At 30.0% G+C, this 17,848-nt stretch overlaps 1 protein-coding gene and 1 long non-coding RNA gene across 6 annotated transcripts in view; one reads left to right on the forward strand and one right to left on the reverse strand.

Annotated features, from left to right (window-relative positions):
• Window positions 1–17,848, forward strand: part of LOC135127769 (heterogeneous nuclear ribonucleoprotein L) — a 390,771-nt gene that overhangs the window by 124,023 nt on the left and 248,900 nt on the right. For 4 of the 5 annotated variants that reach the window (XM_064054374.1, XM_064054376.1, XM_064054375.1 and 1 more), the window contains one exon: window positions 4,992–5,052. In XM_064054374.1, coding sequence (XP_063910444.1) covers window positions 4,992–5,052 — 61 coding nt within the window. Of the gene's footprint in view, window positions 1–4,991; window positions 5,053–17,848 lie in introns of those variants that run through there. The other variant, XM_064054378.1, reaches the window with a different exon arrangement.
• LOC135127742 (uncharacterized) lies at window positions 16,213–17,828 on the reverse strand. Its single transcript, XR_010280274.1, has 5 exons — window positions 17,690–17,828; window positions 17,447–17,627; window positions 17,179–17,350; window positions 17,010–17,122; window positions 16,213–16,962 (listed from the first exon to the last, which is right to left on the reverse strand). It is a non-coding gene; the product is annotated as an uncharacterized LOC135127742 (long non-coding RNA).

Consider the following 17,848-nt stretch of genomic DNA (forward strand, 5'->3'; position numbering starts at 1 on the left):
GCGATTTTAAATGTTAGATTTTTCAATTTTTTTATGTTTTGATTTCTCAATTTATTCAGATTTCGACGTTTTGATTATTCGATTGTTCCATTTCCTGATTTTTCAATTTTTCTTTTTTTAATTTTCGATTTTGACCAATATCGATTTCTGAAATTTTTGACTTCTCAACTTCCCTAATCTTTTCATGTTTCGATTTTTCGATTTTTCAGCTTTTCATTTTATCCGTGTCGCGGTTTTTCAGTTTTTCAATTTTAAAATTTTAGTTTTTTCAGCTTCATGATGATTCTGTTTCTCAATCTTTCGGGTTTTCGACTTTTCGGTTTTCGATTTCTGGAATTTTTAATTTTTCCGTGTTTCACTTTGGGGCTTCCTCAATTTTTCAGCTTATCGATTTTTCGATTTCTTGATTTTTTCGTCATTACTTTTTAAAATTTTTAAATTTTGTGATTTTAAATGTTACAGTTTTTCGTTTTTTTTTGATGTTTCGATTTCTCGATTTTTCAATTTTTCAATTTTTCGAAATTTTTATTTACTGATTTTTCAATTTTTTAGTTCCTTGATTTTTCTATTTTTCGTTTTTCCACATTTTTGAATGTTAGATTTTTCAATTTTGTAATGTTTTGATTTCTCGATTTATTGACATTTAGACGTTTCGATTATTCAATTGTTTTATTTCCCGATTTTTCAATTTTTCTGTTTTTAATTTTCGATTTTGGGCAATATCCATTTCGGGGATTTTTGACTTCTCGACTTTTAGATTTCTCAATTTCCGGATCTTTTCATGTTTCGATATCCTGATTCAATTTTTCAGTGTTTTTATTTCCCAGTTTTTCGATTTTTTAATTTTTCCCTATTTGAGTTTTGGGATTTTTTGATACATATTTGGCTTCTTCATTTTCTCAGCTTATTCGATTTTTCGATTACTGGAATTTTTTTTGTGATTAAATTTTTTTAATTTTATATTTTGGGATTTTAAATGTTTCGATTTTTCGATATTTTAATTGACTGATTTTTAAGTTTTTAGGTTTCTTAATTTTTTTATTTTTCGGTTTTCCACATTTTTAAATGTTATATTTTTCGATTTTTAATGTTTCGATTTCCCGGTTTATTGAGATTTCGACGTTTCGATTGTTCGATTGTCCCATTTCCCGATTTTTCAATTTTTCAGATTTTAATTTCTTATTTTGGGTAAATCGATTTCTAAAATTTTTGACTTCTCTACTTTTAGATTTCTCGATTTCTCGATCTTTTCATGTTTCGATTTCCTGATGTTTCAATTTTTCAATGTTTCTATTTCCCAGTCTTTCGATTTTTCGGCTTTTAATTTTTTCGGTGTTTTGGTTTTCAGTTTTTCAATTTTCCGAATTTTTGAATTTTAGTTTTCTCAGTTTCATGATTTTATTTTTCAATCTTTCGGGTTTTCGACTTTTCGGTTTTTCAATTTTTCGAATTTTAAAATTTTTTGAAATTTCGATTGATCAAATTTTCAGTTTTTAAATTTTTAAATTTTTCGGTTTTTTGATTTTTCAATTTTTCAGTTCCTTGATTTTCTATTTTTCGATTGTCCAATTTTTCAATTTTCCAAATTTTTAAGTAAGATTTTTCAATTTTTTTATGTTTTGATTTCTCAGTTAATTGAAATTTTTTTCAATTATTCGATTGTTCCATTTCTCGATTTTTCAATTTTTCAGTTTTTAATTTTCGATTTTGGGCAATATCGATTTCTGGAATTTTTGACTTCTTGGCTTTTAGATTCCTCATTTCCCGATCCTTTTATGTTTCGATGTCCTGATGTGACAATTTTTCAGTGTTTCTGTTGCCCAATTTTTCGATTTTTCGGCTCTATTTTTTCGGTGTTTTGGTTTTTTAGTTTTTCAGTTTTCCGAATTTTAAAATTTTGCTTTTTTCAGTTTCATGATTCTATTTTTCAATCTTTCGGGTTTTCGACTTTTCGGTTTTTCGATTTTTCTATTTTTCGGTTTTTTGATTTTTCAATTTTTTAGTTTTACGATTCCTTCTGTTTTAATTTTTCAATTTTTCGATGTTTTGATATTTCGATTTCTCGGTTTTTTGATTTCTCAATTTTACGGTTGCCGATTTTTTGATTTCCCAATTTTTCGACATTTCAGTTTTCAGGTTTTTAATTTGTCGATTTTTCAGTTTGTCAATTTTTCATTTCTTGATTTTTCAATTTCTCCATTTCTCGTTCTTTTGATTTTTCATTTTTTTGAGTCTTGAGTTTTTCAAATTTTTAAAAAATCACATGTTCAATATTTGGATTTTACGATTTCTTCATACTTTGATTTCCCAATTCTTTAAGATTTCAATTTTTCGAATTTTCGATTTCTCGACATTTTGGTTTTCCGATTTTTAAACTTTTTAGACTTTTATGATTTTTCGATTTCTCGCTTTAGATTTCACAATTTTTCAACATTTCAATTTCGAGAATATTTGAATTTCTCAATATTTTAGTTTTTTGAAGTTTTAAAATTTAGATTTTTCGATTTTTTGATGTTTCGGTCACTCGATATTTCGATTTTTTGGTTTATGCATTTTTCGAATTAAAATTTTTTAATTTTTGGACTTTTAAATTTTGCTATTTTTCAGTTTATGATTTTACGATTTTACAATTTTTTTTGATATTTGGATTTTTTTAATCTTACTATTACCTGTATGTCTATCTCTTTGTTGTTTGTGTCGATTTTTATTGGACAAATAATTTCCCAAACTATGACTATGAAATTTTATATGTATTTTAAAAATAAAATAAAAACCATTTGTGATTTATGAATCCGCTTTGGGTTTTTACCTTTCTGTCTAAATTTTCGCAAAAAAATCAATATTTTATTACAACATTGTATAGTTTTGGAAATTTCATTCTACCCTATAAAATTTGATTGACAATAATGATACGGACAGTAGTACAATGGTAAGAAATATTTATGGCTCGCTCCAGCTCACCCGAATTTGTCGGAGAACATTTAGCAGGTAGTTGTACTCATAAAATAATGGTCATTTTCGTTCCTGAGTAACTATGGTCCCTGTCCGGATCTGGATTATTCTGCTTTCTAACATCTGTCCGACTTGTTATTGCGAATAAAATTTTATAGGGTAGAATGAAATTTCCAAAATATATATTACATAACGTTAACCAATCACTATAACGCCAAGGCCGCAAATTCGATCCCCTAAATATTAAATAGATTATGTCCGAAACTACTAGACCGATTGTTGTCAAATTTTATATGCTTGTTAGGAATATCGTCTAGATGGTAAAACGCTAATCAAAATTTGCCTAGTCGTCTTCACCAACAATATAATGACATTGCTTCAAAATTTTTCATAGTAAGAAGGATTTAAATTTTATAAAATAACATACTTTTGTATTTGTTGTTTATGAATTCGCCTTGAGATTTTCCCCGAGGCATCCAAATTTTCGCGTTAGCATATCGCTTAAATTCTTTGACTTCGGACTACTAATGCGAAACTCACACACGTTCGAATGTGATATGGAGGTTTTTAGTCATCAAATGTTAAGCATTTTTTCTGAAATAAATTTGATCACGGGAACCAAAAATTAAATGAAGTTGACAGGACATTTTATGACTTTTTTTAGTAAATGGGTTCGTGGTCTATTGTTTTCATCACCACAACTTTTTCCTATCTAACGTGACATTATCAGCGAAAAACAGATTTTATATTCAAACATACCAAAACATGTACTTAATTGAAAAGTGTTATCAGGTGAAAAATCACACCCAAACGTGACAGATTTGTGTCAATCGAGAGTAGGGAACTCTCCAAATGTCAATCACAACAAAATTTGTCACATAATAGTAAAACTAGGTTACATTATTATATTTTTGTTTTGATATTTGGTACATATTTTTAGCATTATTTAGATGACATTGAAAAGTTTAGAATTTTTAATTTGACACTTTACGTACGCCTGGAGGTCAACTGAGCTTTTACCATTTTAACGCAACAAAAGCCACCTTGACCCTCATTTTCCGTCTATCTTCATCCTACACTATTTAATGTTTTAAATCCAGCAATTATTTGGACATTGATGTGGGTAGCAGCAAACATTGCACTAACACTGCCAGGCACCTGCCGGGCAAAAATTCATTGATCTGAATCATCATGAATGGTAATTATAGTTATTCATTAAAAATTAGTGAATGTACTAAACTGCATCGCCAGCAGTGCAATAAATCCCCTTAATAGCCCAAACCCCATGCCAATATTGATGCCATTAAATGTAATTTTAATCGCAAATTAATTATTGCCGAAATTTCATCCCTACGCGATGTTTACGTTTCGTGGAAAAACCACATCGTTTTCGCGCCCGCCGCCCCCGAGCGCGGTTTCCGATGTACGCATTTTAATAGTTCTGACCCGCATTAATTTCCTAGATTCGGCGTTATTAAACAAACCGCAATAAAACGTACCATTTTAGACGGGAATTGGACTCATCCGAAACTCCGGTCGTTCATTCCAACCCCGTCCGTACTTCCATCATGTTGCGGCAGTTTCGAATTAATACGTAACTTGATGGTTTTGTTATTAACATAACACGACTCAGTTTCCTAAAATAAAGCGGCTTTTACGAGCCGCTCGACGTTCGTAAATTTTACTATGGGGGAAAATTACGAATCGCAAGTGAAATTATTCAACCAGCATAATGTACATTTGATCATGGGCATAATTTAAATTCTTGTCTGCGACTATGCTAATTTTGTAATTTGTAATCAAACGCGAAGACGGGTTTATCGTCGCCGGCACAAATGTGATGTTTAAATTCGGTAATTTAGCTATAAACTGACGGAATAAGCTCGATCACGTGAGTCTTCCATTAGGACGGAGGCGGACGTTTATTTACGTATGTCTTTGTCGACGGAACGTAAAAATAAACGTGCAGTTATTAGAAATTTTCAGCGGGAGAAAAAATCGTAAACACATGTCCATTCATGATTTCTCTTTTGTTTCAGCCTGAAAAACTCAACGTACACAAAAATGACTCCGAAAGCTGGGATTACACGGTCTCGATGAGTAAGTGTTCACGTTCTTTTATATTTACCAGTTCGATTGATGTTTACCACTCAGTTTCACCACTCTAAAGCGTACTTTATTTACCGTAAAAATTTTACTCACACACAAATAAATTATTCATCACACATACATTTTCAGTAAATCGCGTTTAATGAAATAATAAAAACGTTTATGTCGTTCCATCACGACCTCCGTCGCTTAGAAATGAGCATCGGGAAGCTTAAAATTTTGTTACCCTTTAACTTTCTACAGTCGGGAGAATCGACCTCGTGGAAGTGTTATTTGTTGCAGTTATTGTAGTTATAAAGTAAGATAAAGAAAATTGCGGCTTTAAATTTGAGAATTTGCGCATTTTTTTTTTCAAGAAGCTCGCGTTTATGAAACTAATGTGTGTATATTTTTAATCGCTGCTTTTTCGACGAATATTTAAAATGGAAACGACTTTTTTAATCTAAAAACCAATTATTAATACACCGACTCCCTACTTTCTTGTTTTCGTGACCTTTTATGACCCTTAGAATACGATGAAATAGGTCTTCCGTTTCCGTCTGTGTGATTACCATAAAAATAAATAATCTGGATTTGTTCACCTTCAACCCATTTTTTGATATCACAATTTTTCATTTGTATATTTTATTTAATTTTAAGTTTTTCCATTTTTCAATGTTTCATTTTCATAATTTTTCGTTCTTGTGACTTCTCGTCTTAAAAATTTTTCAATTTTCGTTTTCTCAATTTTTCGATTTGCAATTTTTCAATTTTTCCATATATGTAATTTTTCATTTTTCGATTTTTAAGTTTCTCGAATTTTAATTTTTCCGTTTTCCAGTTTTTTTTTTGAAGTTTTTGATTTCCAGTTTTCCAATTTTTTATTCGAAAAGTTGAAAAATGGAAAAATTGAAGAATCGAAAAACGAAGAAATCGGAAAAAAACTGAATAATCGAAACAAGTGGAAAATTGAAAAATTGCAAATCGAGGAATTGATGAAACGGAAAACCGAAACATTGAAAAACTAATAATCGAAAAAAATTAAAGAATCCAAAAATTGGAAAGAAGTGATAACGAATTGAATCGAAAAATTATAGAATCGTGAAAATTGTAAAGTCAAAAAACTTAACATCGAAGATCGAAAAATTGAAAAATTATCGATATCCATTTTTTCAATTTTCCGAATTTTTGAATTTTTTGGTGTTTCGATTCCTCGATCTTTCGATTTTTCGACTTGTCGATTTTAGATTTTTCAGTTTTTTCGATTTTGGACTGTTTCGATTTCTCGATTTGTCGACGTTTCTAGATTTCTCGATGTTTTGATGCTTCAATTTCTCGGTTTTTGATTTTTTGATTTTCGTTTTTGCGGGTTTTCAAATTTTTTATTTCCCAATTTTTCGACATTTCAGTTTTGGGATTTTTCAATTTTTAGATTTTTCGACTTTTTGAATTTTCGATTTCCTGATTTTTCATTTTTTCGATTTCACAATTTTTCAACATTTCAATTTTCGGAATTTTTTAAAATTAAAAATGCAGAAAAAACGAATCGAATCGAAAATTTGGGAAATCCATAAATTGTAAACTCGAAAAATTGTAGAAACGTGAAAATTGTAAAGTCGAAAAATATAACATTGAAAACTCGGAAAATTGGTAAATTAAATATCGAAAAATTGAAAAATTAAATCGATATCTTTATAATTAATAAGTAAAAAATTTGTCGAGGGTATTTCGACAGAACTTCTTTCGTCTCTATACAACTTTTTTGGTAAAACCAGTTTTTTGACTTGAATTTTTCAGTTCTTCAAGTTTTCATTTCTTTATTTCAGTTTTCCGGGTTGCAATTTTTCTATTTTCCAAATATAAATTTTAGTTCTTCAATTTTACAATTTTGGAATGTTTCAATTTTTTGATCTTCCAATTTTTCGATTTGGACCGATTGTTGTCAAATTTTATATGTATGTATTTTAGGAAAATCGTACACGTGTAGTTTCTACATCCTGAACGCCGTATTTAATAACTGACAAAAACAAAACTTTTTATATAGTGTGACTTTTCTTTTCAAAACGGTCAACTGGAGTGAAGCCAGAAGCACTGCGAGTAGTTTTATGATGTTGCTAAATAGACTTTTTATAGCTTCTCTGTTATACGCGAATAAGCTTTGAAATAACTCAATCGTTCACTTACAACTGAATACGTTTGATCTTAAATACGTTACGTCAAAAGCTCGCAACTCGTGTGTACTCCATATTCAACAAGAGAAATTAATAGAACGTACATACGGAATGCCAATAAGCTTGTTAGAGGCTTTCATGAAATAACGTCACATTTACGGTCCAAGAGAAATTTCATTTTGAAAAAAAAGGACTATTAGTTTATCCATCAGAAGCATTTCAGACGATGTAAAATTTTATTGCAAAATTTTATTGCCCAGATTCATACCAAAACCGATATGGATAAATCTCCTAGCGACTAGAACAACCAGAACATTTAGTTTTATCACCACAATAAAGCCATCAGCACAAATAAAACCAAAAGACAACATGCAAACATCCATCAAAATCCCAACTCCCACAATATGCCTCCTCTGCAAAAGTGAAAAAAAGATTAATCGCCTTCTACTTAGCACCGACAGATGACAGATGACTTGCTTATCTAGCTAATACGTCGGAACTGCACAAAACACAACTCCACGCGACCAACACCATCTAATTTAGGCATCATTTGCTCGTCGAAAGAGGTGTGTACAACTTTCATTACATTACGCGGTCTATCGTGTAAAGCCGCCCCTAAACCACCCTCGTCGATTTCTTTTTAACCGCCACCTCGACGAAAAAAGTTTGACTTAACAACGTTCGCTGATAATGTAAAACACACTTCCCTCGACAAAAAACCCCCTCGTCGAGACCCGAAACTTTAAAGAAACCATTCACGTCCATCCGAAATTGAAGTAAAAAGCATTCAACAGAGAAATGAAGCGCCGACTTAGGGAAAATTCCTGCAACGCCAAGAAAATTGATGTTCCACTCTCCGATATAATCATATCCATTACGTCGGTGAGAAGTTCGACAACCCTGCCACAGCGAGATATTAAATCATGACGATCAAAACGTTATTTTGTGGAGAGCCTCGGGGTCGAGTCGGTAAATTTCACTTATCTCACTTCATAACTACCATAATAACAACAAATAGCTATTCCGGACGGGTGATTCTCTTAACTGCGCAAAGTTTAAGGGTCGCCACAGTTAAAAAGCTATTAATATTCTTCGACATTTGGTTGCTTCACCAAACGTACGTAGTTAGATAAGGAAAAGTGTAGGTCGATTATAATTTTTTCGACACAAAGCAGCAAAGTTGCTAACGCATTTCACCAACAAAGTTGGCACCTTCAGTATAGTTACGCAGAAATAATCTTCACTTCATCTAAATTATAATAAAATAAGGTAACGACTGAAATATCAACCATTGATAAGATTGTTTGTAAAAGCCCATGAACAACGATCCCACTCGTCCTATTGATTAGTCAATACGTGTGTTCACTTTCAATTTCTATTTGCTTTATCGATGTTTTGATTTTTCGATTTTCCAATCTTCACTTGTTTCACATTTCATTTTTTTTACTTTTCGTTGTGTCGAATATTCAATTTTTCAATTTTGTTACTTTTTGATTCTTCTTCAATTCTTCTATTCTTGGGTTTTTCTATTTTTTTGCTCCTTAGTTTTGAGATTTGTCGAATTTTCCGTTATCAAATTTTCGATTTTCCGATATTCGATTTTTAAATCTTTTTACTTTTAGATTTTTCAATTTATCCATTTTAGACGATGTTTTCGACTTTTTAGTTCTTCTATTCTTCAGTTTTTCCATTTTTTTTACTTCTAATTTCTCGATATTCGAATTTTAAATCTTTTTCCTTTTAGATTTTTCGATTTATCAATTTTTCAAATTTTCACTTGTTTGACATTTCATTTTTTTACTTTTCGATGTGTCGAATATTCCATTCTTCAGTTTTTCCATTCTTCAATTTTTCAGTTTTGTTACTTTTCGATTCTTCAATTCTTCTCTTCTTGGTTTTTCTATTTTTTTACTTCTCAATTTTTTGTTTTCTCAAATTTTCCGTTTCCAATTTTCGATTTTTCGATATTCGGATTTTAAATCTTTTTACTTACGACTTCGCGGAAAATTTTTTCCATTTTTCGAATTTTAGTTTTTTGGATTTTCGATTTCTCGAATTTTCGATGTTTTGATTTTCGGTTTTTGGATTTTTGGTTTCAGATTTTCGATTTTTCAATTTTTCCATTCTTCACTTGTTTGATATTTAAATTTTTTTACTTTTCAATTTTGTCGAATCTTCAATTTTCCATTCCTCAGTTTTTCATTCTTCAATTTTTCACTTCTGTTAATTTTCAATTTTTCAGCTTTTCTATTCTTCATTTTTCCATTTTTTTACTTTTTGATTGTTTGTTTTCGAATTTTAAATCTTTTTGCTTTTAGATTTTCCGATTTCTCGATTTTTCAATTTATCCATTTTTCGACTTTCCGGAAGATTTTTTCGATTTCTCGAATTTTGAATTTTTCGAGTTTTGAATTTTTGATTTTAGATTTTCAATTTTTTCAGTTTTGTTACTTTCCTATTTTTCAAATTTTCTGTTCTTCAGTTTTGTCATTTTTTTACTTCTCTCTTCTTGGATTTCTCGAAATTTCCGTTTTCGAATTTTCGATTTTTTGATATTCGAATTTTAGATCCTTTTACTTATAGATTTTTCGATTTTTCAATTGTTCTATTCTTCAGTTTTTCTAATTTTTTCTTCTAGATTTCTTGATTTCTCGAAATTTCCGTTTTCGAATTTTCGATTTTCGAATTTTAAATCTTTATACTTTTAGATTTTCCGATTTCACGATTTTTCAATTTATCCGTTTTTGGATTTTCCGGAAGATTTTTTCGATTTCTGGAATTTTCAATGTTTTGATTTTTCGGTATTTAGACTTTTGATTTTAGATTTTCGATTTTTCAATGTTTCCATTCTTGATTTGTGACATTTAAATTTTTTTACTTTTTGATTTTGTCGAATATTCAATTTTTCCATTTCCCAGTTTTTCCATTCTTCAATTTTTCAATTTTGTTACTTTCCGATTTTTCGATTGTTCTATTCTTGAGTTTTTCCAATTTTTTTACTCCTCGATTGTTCGATTTCTCGAAATTTTCGATTTCGAATTCTCGATTTTTCAATTTTTCCATTTTTAGACTTCCCGGAAGATTTTTTCGATTTTTCTCTTCTTCAGTTACTCCATTTTTTTACTGCTCGATGTTTTAATTTTTCCAAATTATTGTTTTCGAATTTTCGATTTTTCTGTATTCGAATTTTAGGTCTTTTTACTTTTAGATTTTTCAATTCCTCTATCTTCAATTTTTCCATTTTTTTTACTTCTCGATTTTTTGATTTCTCAAAATTTTCTTTTTTCGAATGTTCGATTTCTCAATTTTTCAATTTATCCATTTTTCGACTTTCCGGAAGATATTTTCGATTTTTCATTTCTTCTATTCATCAGTTCTTCAATTTGTTTGCTTCTCGATTTTTTGATTTCTCGAAATTTCCGTTTTCGAATTTTCGATTTTCGAATTTTAAACCTTTATGCTTAGGAGTTTTCGATTTGTCGATTTTTCAATTTATCCATTTTTTGACTTTCCGAAAGATTTTTTCGATTTTTCAGTTCTTCTATTCTTCAGTTGTTCCATTTTTTAGTTCTCCATTTGTTGATTTCTCGAAATTTCCCTTCTCAAATTTTTCAATTTTTCGATATTCGAATTTTAATATTTTTACTTTTAGATTTTTCAATTTTTTTGAATTTTAGTTTTTTGGATTTTCGATTTCTGGAATTTTCGATGTTTTGATTTGTTAGTCGCTTAGTTTTCGAATTGTTTGCTTTTTTAATTTTCGAGTTTTCAGTTTCTCCATTTTTACGTTTTTAGACTTCTACATTTTTTTACTTTTCAGTTTCTGGATTTTTCAGTGTTTCGACTTTCAATTTTTTTATTTTTGATTTTTCGAATTTTCGATTTTTCAATTTTTCCATTCTTCAGTTTTCAATCATGTTATTTTTTTTTACTTTTCGACATATCGAATATTTAATTTTTCCATTTTTCAATTTCCAAATTTTCAGATTTTTCTGTTTTCGATTTTTTGATTACTCGAGTTTTCGATTTATCGGAATTTTGACTTTCCGGCAGATTTTTTCGTTTTTCGATTCTTCGCATATTTGATTAATCGAATTTTTCATTTTTTGGAGTTCTTATTTACACCAACGGTTTTTTACTTTGTAGAGGTTCAAGGACGAGGAAAGTTCTGCTGAAATAATCTTCGACCAATTTTTTTTTTAAATAGAATGATAAAAATCAAATTTTTGTCACAATTGTTAGTCTTTCCTCTAAAATTTTGAACGATATATTTTGGTAGTACGTAATTCAACAAACTACAACCTTAAGTAGTGTAACACTGGTTAAAAGTTATAAATAATTGTTGGTTGGTTTTATTTTTAGAATTTCGTTCATAATTCATGACATTCGTTTTTTGTATTATCGAACTAAGTAAGAAACAGTTTCAGAGGACGGATAACTCATAAATTATGCTTGACTGAAATATATAGTTTCATTCATCAGATTTCATACAAATTGTAGCATACTAATTCATTACAATTTATGTCATAAAAATTTTGTTAATTTTTTAGAAAATCTACAGCTCTGTGGGCAATGGAATTTCGAAATTCTTTATTGTTTATAACAAATATTTGAATTTTATTTGTGTTAATTGACGAAAATTGAAAGTTTAATGCAAAGTTTCAAGTTTGTCCCGAAATTTCTATTTTCTGTCTAATATTTAGGGTACTTTTTCAAAAAAAAAAAAATTAAAACCACTTCAATGACCAAGTAGTTTTGATTTGTATGTTGTAAAACTGTATTCCAGATTTTAAACGAAATGTAATTTTTTTAATACTTTACTAAAATTAAAAGAAAAGAGTTCTAGCCCAAGACTATAAAAAGTGTTTGCGGTTTAGAAAATATTTAATTAAGAAAGTCGAGTTGAGCGTCCTTTGTTTTCTTGAAATACGTGAAAATAAACTTAAATTTTTTGTAGTTTTTCAACAGTTTGTTTTGTAACTTTTTATTTTAATAATCTCGGTTTTAATTAAAAAACAAAAAAAAGAATGTGAAGCTTTATTCTGTAAAAATTCAAACTGGCTTTAGTAATCTGACACAAATTCCGTTTGAACAATTCAATTTGGAATAAAAAAAAAGTTAATAATAATAATTACTGTAATGAGTGAAGTTCAATAATTACTAGCACAAAAAAATTATGCGGCCAAGTTTAAACCCGAAGCACGATGTTTTAGAGCGCCATCGATCAGAAAACTCCATCAACCATTGAAACTTTTCCACTTAATGATTTATTACATTTCGTCGGAAATGTCGTGTAAGCATGCGTCTTTAAATTAAATTTCGTGTTTGATCTATATTTTAGCTTTTCGTGCATGTATCATTTACTATCTGATTTCCATTTAATTAAAAATGTGATAGACCGTTTTCTTTATAATTCGCCGTCGTTTTACTACTCGCAACAAAGCCACGTTAACAATTTTTTTCCTTGTGTTTGTTTACTCCGGGCTCCTTTAATAGGGCGAAAACACGAAACTGATGGTGTAAATACAACGACGTGGAGGCTGGAAAAACTTTAATTTAATTTCGTACGTACGCTGCCGCATTTTTCACGATTAAATCTGTTATTTTTAGGTTTTTTTTTCGATTATCAGTACTCACGTGCGGTAAACGCTGATTTATTAAACGCCGATATTTGTTTTTAATCAGGAACGTGATACGCCAGATTCGACTTTAATGTGGAGGGATGAGGGTGGCTAGAAGAAACGTAATTGTGTTAGGAAAAATCCGAATTGCGTTTATTGACTCAGTCTGGTGGCAAACAAGCGATTCAGGTGTGTTCCAAAATTTAGGGATTTGTTTACACGTTTCGTTATCGTTTATTGATTCCGAATTTATCTGGATAGCTGGCTGTTTTTCAAATTGACAGACACGCGATATACTGTTTGGAACGGTATGTTAGTGAAGTTTTTTTAATGTCCGACAGTCGATAAGCCGTTTCCGGGCGGTTATTTTTGTCTGCAGCGACCGAACTGTGTGGACGTATTTTTTAAATGAAGGTAAATTGTGGCAGCGAAAATGTTTTGATGCGGAGTTGGCCGCAACCAGCTAAAGTTGGTAATATTGAAGATGAATTTGTGTCGATTAAATGTAAATCCATATTTCCATCAACTCGATGAGACGGTTGTTTGATTTCTCATCAGTTTTATAGCAATAATAAACACAAAAACTTATAGTTGATGACAAAAATTTGTCTGATATAGTAGCATGAATGAAAGACTTCTTGTTAGATAATTTATTTACTTCTCACAACTGAGTATGATTTTTTTGTTGGTCACACCAGAGAACATAGAGAAGCGTCATAGTTTAAATTAAATGACGGTTGAGGACTCCTCGACTTATGTTGGCAACAGTGTTTGTTTCTAACTAGGAATAAAATTAACTACAATAGAAAAAATGTCATAATATTTTTAACGACGCGTTTTACTTTCGACAAATTGACACTAGATTTACCGAAATTTTAGTTTGGGGACTTTTCAGTTTACTCCTGTTTATTATTCAATTTTTGGAGTTTACAATTTCGCAATTTTTCAATTTCTCGATTTTCAGTTTTACGTTTCTTAAATATTTCGATTTTTCAATTCTTGATTTTTATAAACTCTTTATTTGTCGATTTTTCGATTAATTGATTTTTCAGGTTTTTTGGTTTTTCAATTTTTCTATTTTTTCAGGTTTCGATATTTCGACTTCACTTTTTTGGTTTTTCGATTTCTCAATTTTTCGATTCTTTAGATTATCAGTTTTTGGATATTTCAGTTTTGGGATTTTTCAGTTTTTCTTTCGTTTTTCAGTTTTTCGATATTTCAGTTTTGGGATTTTTCAATATTTCTGTTCTTCGAGTTTTCCATTTTTGACTTCTGGATTTTTCGATGTGTCGACTTTTTACTTTTTCGATTTTTAAATTTTAGATTTCTCAATTTTTTGGTATTTTAATTTCTTAATATTTAAAATTTTAGATTTTTCGATTTCTCGATTTTTCATTTCAGCTCTTCCATATTTCAATTTTTCAAATGTTTCGATTTCTTAATCTTTCGATTTTTCCACTTCCCGGCTTTGGGTTTTCTGTTTTTCAATTCTCGTTTATTCAATTTTTCGATTTTTAAATTTTAGATTTTTCAGTTTTTTGATGTTTTGATTTTTTTAATTTTCGGTTTTCCGCCTTTTCGAATTCTCGATTTCTTAATTTTTCCGTGTCTCAGTTTTGAGATTTTTTAATATTTGGCTTCTTCAATTTTTCAACTTATCGATTTTTCAGTGATTAATTTTTTTTTATTTTAACATTTTGCGATTTTAAATGTTAGATTTTTCAATTTTTTTATGTCTCGATTTCTCAATTTATTCAGATTTCGACGTTTTGATTATTCGATTATTCCATTTCCTGATTTTTCAATTCTTCTTTTTTTAATTTTCGACTTTGACCAATATCGATTTCTGAAATTTTTGACTTCTCGACTTTTAGATTTCTCAATTTCCCTAATCTTTTCATGATTCGATTTCCTGATGTTTTAAATTTTCATGTTTCTACCATTTCCCAGTTTTTCGATTTTTCGATTTTTCAGCTTTTCATTTTATCGGTGTCGCGGTTTTTCAATTTTAAAATTTTAGTTTTTTTAGTTTCTTGATGATTCTGTTTCTCAAACTTTCGGGTTTTCGACTTTTCGGTTTTCGATTTCTCGAATTTTTAATTTTTCCGTGTTTCACTTTTGGGCTTCCTCAATTTTTCAGCTTATCGATTTTTCGATTTCTTGATTTTTTCGTCATTACTTTTTTAAATTTTTACATTTTGTGATTTTAAATGTTTCAGTTTTTCGTTTTTTTTTTTGATGTTTCGATTTCTGGATTTTTCAATTTTTCAATTTTTCAAAATTTTAATTTACTGATTTTTCAATTTTTTGGTTCCTTGATTTTTCTATTTTTCGATTTTCCACATTTTTAAATGTTAGATTTTTCAATTTTGTTTTGATTTCTCGATTTATTGACATTTAGACGTTTCGATTATCCAATTGTTTTATTTCCCGATTTTTCAATTTTTCTGTTTTTAATTTTCGATTTTGGGCAATATCGATTTCGGGAATTTTTGACTTTTCCACTTTTAGATTTCTCATTTTCCCGATCTTTTCATGTTTCAATTTCCTGATTCAAATTTCAATCGAAATTTTTTAATTTTTCCCTATTTGAGTTTTGGGATTTTTTGATACATATTTGGCTTCTTCATTTTCTCAGCTTATTCGATTTTTCGATTCCTCGATTTTTTTTTGTGATCAAATTTTTTTAATTTTGGATTTTAAATGTTTCGATTTTTCGATATTTTAATTGACTGATTTTTAAGTTTTTCGAGTAGTATATAAGCAGGGCTGACGTCAGTGGTCTCGTGACGCGCTGAACGCCAGCCGCGCTGCTGGTTGCGCACCACCACCGTTCGAATCTCGGTTGGGTTATTTGAGGGTAGATGTCGCTTCGGAGTGGGTTTTTAGAATTCTAGTTGTAAATGCGTACTTTGACAGCAGATGGCGCTTTAGGGATTTTGAATTTTGGTTTTAAAATTCTAGTTGTGAATGCGTGCTTTGAAAGCAGATGGCGCTTTAGGAATTTTGAATTTTGGTAATTCGGTTTAGGTATTACAATATAAATTTTGAAAAAAGATGAAACACTGTGCCAGGTGCAGGATTTGGAACCTGCGCTCTGTTTCCGAACCAGAATTTAAGTCTGGCGCTATAGACCACTGGGCCACAGTAATTTTATTTGTGAATAAAACCACATTCTGATGTAATTTTAACAAATTTGAAGTTTAAACTGTTAAATAAGAACATGTCTTGTAATAGTCGGTGTGTGCGGTTTGTTGATGCTCCTGCGACAATTCATTTAATGGTGAGATGGTCCTCTGCATATAAACAAGCAAGATGTGGTCAAATTTGGCTACAGTACGCTAGGGACACAGATAGGTTTCAAAGAAGAATAAAACAAGTAGAGAAAATTTTGGATCCTATATTACAAAGGGAATACAGAGAAAATATATACCAGGATAGATTTAAAAATTTCCGAATCCGATTTCGAAAACGTAGACGGCGTCGAGTTAGGCGTCGTAGGCGTCGTAACCGTCATCGAATCAATCGTAATCGTTATAGATGTGCTTCTTGTAATTTGTGAATAATAAAACTTAAATTAAATATATATGAATTTATTAATAAATGTTTTATTTTATTTATATATAAATGTTTTTATTTATTTATTTATTTATTTATTTTTTTATTTTTTTTTTGGTGACGTCACGCCAAGCAAGGGTATGGGAGGAGGAGTTTTGTTGTTGTTGTGTGAGTTCGATACCCCCCGCTCCCATACCCTATTTGTTGGCGTGACGTCTTTTAAAAAATTAATAATTATATATTGATAAAAATTATTAGTAACCTTGTCCTCTTCCATCTAGTCCTCCTCCCCCGTCTTTTCTTCTTGTGTCCTCTTCCATCCAGTCTTCTTCTTTCGTCTTGTCCTCTTGTGTCCTCTTCCATCCAGTCTTCTTCCTCCGTCTTGTCCTCTTCTCCTTCTTGATCCCGGTTCTGGTCATCCTCCATTCATCACGTCCTCAATAATAATCGTTGCTTCAGTTAGTTCATCTTCATGCATTACATCAGTTGTTACATCAGAAATTTCCCATTCCTCCAGTCTATTGGACATCAACTTGCTCGGTAATATTTATTTTCACTTAAGGTGAATTTTCCTTAAAAGAATTTGAATTAACTTTAAGATAATAATTTAGAAACTTACTTGTTGCTCGTCATGGTGTTTTTCCGTACTGATTTCCATTTCGTCATTTGATATAGAGGTAAACTTTCTGTGCTAATTTCCATTTCAGTATGTGTTTTTGTAACAAAGTTTTTCTATAAAAATGGAAAAGATATAAAATTTAATAAATTTAAAAATAATTAAAACTTACTTGTTCTTCAGGATTGAATTTAAAATTGATTTTACTTTTGTATTTTGCTGCACAATCAGAAATTTCGATTTCCATTTCGTCATTTGATATAGGTAAACTTTCCATACGCAATCGTATTTGAAATGTGTGTTAGCTCCGTTTTTTCCATGCTGATGTCTAATACAAAAAATTTCTAAAAAAAAAAAAATATTTAAAATCGGATCCTCGTCAGTCATCGCGCCAATCAATCCATCAATTCAAATAAATTAAAGTTTAATATAAAACTTACTTGTTCTTCAGGATTCAATTTATGGTGATACAACATTTGTATTTTAACGGATCAATCACAATCGCAGGTACGCACTTCTATTTTGAGTATATCGTAACGAATAATTTAGAAACTTACTCGCTGCTCGTCATCTTTTTATTCTGTCTTGATTTCTAATTCATTAAGATGAAGAAAAATTTTTCTAAAAAGAAAATAAGAAAAAAAAAGCAAATTGAATAAATTCAAGTTTAATGTAAAACTTACTTGTTCTTCAGGATTGAATTTACGGTAATTGAACATTTGTATTTTAACGGATCAATCACAATCGCAGGTATGCACTTCTTTTTTTGAGTATTCTGTAACGAATAATCTTCGCGCGTGTACAAGACTGTGCAACAGAGGTTTTCACGATTGCTTATATAG

The sequence above is a fragment of the Zophobas morio genome, unplaced genomic scaffold, assembly GCF_036711695.1.
Source record: "Zophobas morio isolate AGI-343-1 ecotype UQ-CSIRO unplaced genomic scaffold, CSIRO_AGI_Zmor_V1 ptg000012l, whole genome shotgun sequence".
Lineage (NCBI taxonomy): Eukaryota > Metazoa > Arthropoda > Insecta > Coleoptera > Tenebrionidae > Zophobas > Zophobas morio.